This window comes from Pinus tabuliformis, chromosome 7 (assembly GCF_031772625.1).
Source record: "Pinus tabuliformis cultivar Carrire ecotype Pingquan chromosome 7, CPIR1, whole genome shotgun sequence".
In the NCBI taxonomy this organism is placed as follows: Eukaryota; Viridiplantae; Streptophyta; class Pinopsida; order Pinales; family Pinaceae; genus Pinus; species Pinus tabuliformis.
Genome location: NC_142293.1, coordinates 1,557,033,860 through 1,557,035,820, shown reverse-complemented (window position 1 = coordinate 1,557,035,820; position 1,961 = coordinate 1,557,033,860). Strand labels below are relative to the sequence as shown.

Here is a 1,961-nt window from a genome sequence, read left to right as displayed (position 1 = left end):
AAACCCTGAACTTCACCAGCTCCAAATCAAAAGATCTTGTTATGTATATCAAGATCAAAGACTCCAGTATGTACATCATAAAACTTGAAACCTTGTGTTGTTGCCAACATAGGGAAAGCACGGGATGAACACCCATGATTTGAGCCTTTGTCAAACTGAGAGAAACAATTAATTGATCTCAGATAGTCTATTACACTACAGGCAACACAAAATACCCAATTAGTGATTCTTAACAGGTTTTGCAAAAATGCAAATGTACATTAGTAAAATTGATTGAAAACAGTAACCCAATTTATTAACCCATTCCAAATATTTTTCTACATTGTAAGTATCCATCAAATATAGAGGAACTACAAGCATTATTAACCCATTCCAAATCCCTTTTTACATTGTAATTATCCATAAAATATAGAGGAACTATAGGTGTTTGAAAGATCTGTCATATATAGTCTTTACATCAATCCCCGGAATCAAAATATCCTTGTCAGAAACATTTACACAAAATTGAATTTCCTGCTTAGCATACCTTTACGTATCGTTATGCCAATTTGAAAGATCTGTCATATATAGTCTTTACATCAATCTCCGGAATCAAAATATCCTTGTCAGAAACATTTACACAAAATTGAATTTCCTGCTTAGCATACCTTTACATATCGTTATGCCAATTTACAGAGCGCAAACCAATGGACAGGATCAAAGTCTGCAATGATTTTCTGCATAACAGATCCTTCTCTCCACCTTTCATGCAAATAATATTAAGTGTTCTTACTTGAATTCTTCTTCATCAGAAAGCAAGTCATCTAAAACCCTATCGTCTATCCTAGCCGAGGCCTGCTTCACCCACTTGACCAAATCCTCTGCATCTCGGTTCACCTTCTGTTCTTCCTTGAGAACTTTCTTGAGCTGCTTCCTATGGCCTTTCAATGAAAAAGTACTCAAATCCGTCAGAAATTCATCGTCAGACAGCGAGTCCAGCTCGTCCTTCGCCCTGACCCTGTCCTTATTCCGAGCCCTCATTTTCGACTTCTCAGAAACGACAGCAGCCGTGAGTTCATCTTCGCCAATATGGGATTCAGATTTCTTCATTTTACTGGAACCCGAGGATCTCTTCGAGCTCAAACTTCTCAAAAGCTTCTTCGGAGACCCGCAGAAACAAGCCCTGGGAGGAGAAGGCGACAATGAACACGATCTCCGAGAGCGCACAGACGGTGATGACGCCACGAATGTTCTTGAAGTCTTCTTAGGGGGTCTCGAGTTCGAATTCCCCCGAGGCGAAGACGCAGCAGACGTGCTGCACCCCTTGCTGATGGGGCTCGAGTTCGAATCCCTCGGCGACTCTGGGGAGGACGATGGATTATTTCCAGGCAATTTGGCCTCTGCCGACTCGGACAGGCGGCTGTGACATCGTTCTAGACTTTGAGGTGGACCAGGAGGTCTGAGGTTCGAGACCGATGCCTTGAGCTTTTCATACCTGCTTTCCAGCTCTGGGTCGAGGCCCTGACGTGCAGAACCCCGGCTTCCGACCGGATTGGTGGTGATTTTAAGCAACTCTTCGTCAAGAAACTGAGATAAGAGCTCTTCCACTGCATTTTCATGCTCTGAATCTGAAGAAGAAGAGTAAGAAAGAGAAAAATGGCCCATTCAACACTAGTTGATTGTCTGCTTACAGCGACCATTTCTCAGAGAGTGGCACACCCGTTTCAAATTCTACAGATCCCCTGTCCCTTTTATAAAAGGGAAAAAAATAAATCAGCTGAAATTAATTAAATATGATTTTTCTTTTTTAAATATTGTTATTATTAATTAAATGCCATTTTCCGTTTTCTATAATATTATAACTAAATAGGTTAGTAAAGCGAACTAGGGTTAATGAAAAAGGTTTAAGTTGAAGCATCGGATACCGGTTAGGCGTGGTCGGCGCCTACGATGCTGTTACTTCCCGTTAACCGTGGTCGGTG

General features: G+C 41.5%; 1 protein-coding gene across 1 annotated transcript; it reads right to left on the bottom strand.

Moving 5' to 3' along the window:
• Positions 1 to 269: 269 nt before the first annotated feature.
• On the bottom strand, positions 270 to 1,714 carry LOC149253908 (uncharacterized). The gene is made up of 2 exons (XM_089460042.1): positions 648 to 1,714; positions 270 to 557 (listed from the first exon to the last, which is right to left on the bottom strand). Exon 1 carries the CDS (start codon positions 1,642 to 1,644, stop codon positions 769 to 771), a length of 876 nt encoding a protein of 291 aa, XP_089316168.1. The 5' UTR covers positions 1,645 to 1,714; the 3' UTR covers positions 270 to 557; positions 648 to 768.
• Positions 1,715 to 1,961: the final 247 nt, after the last annotated feature.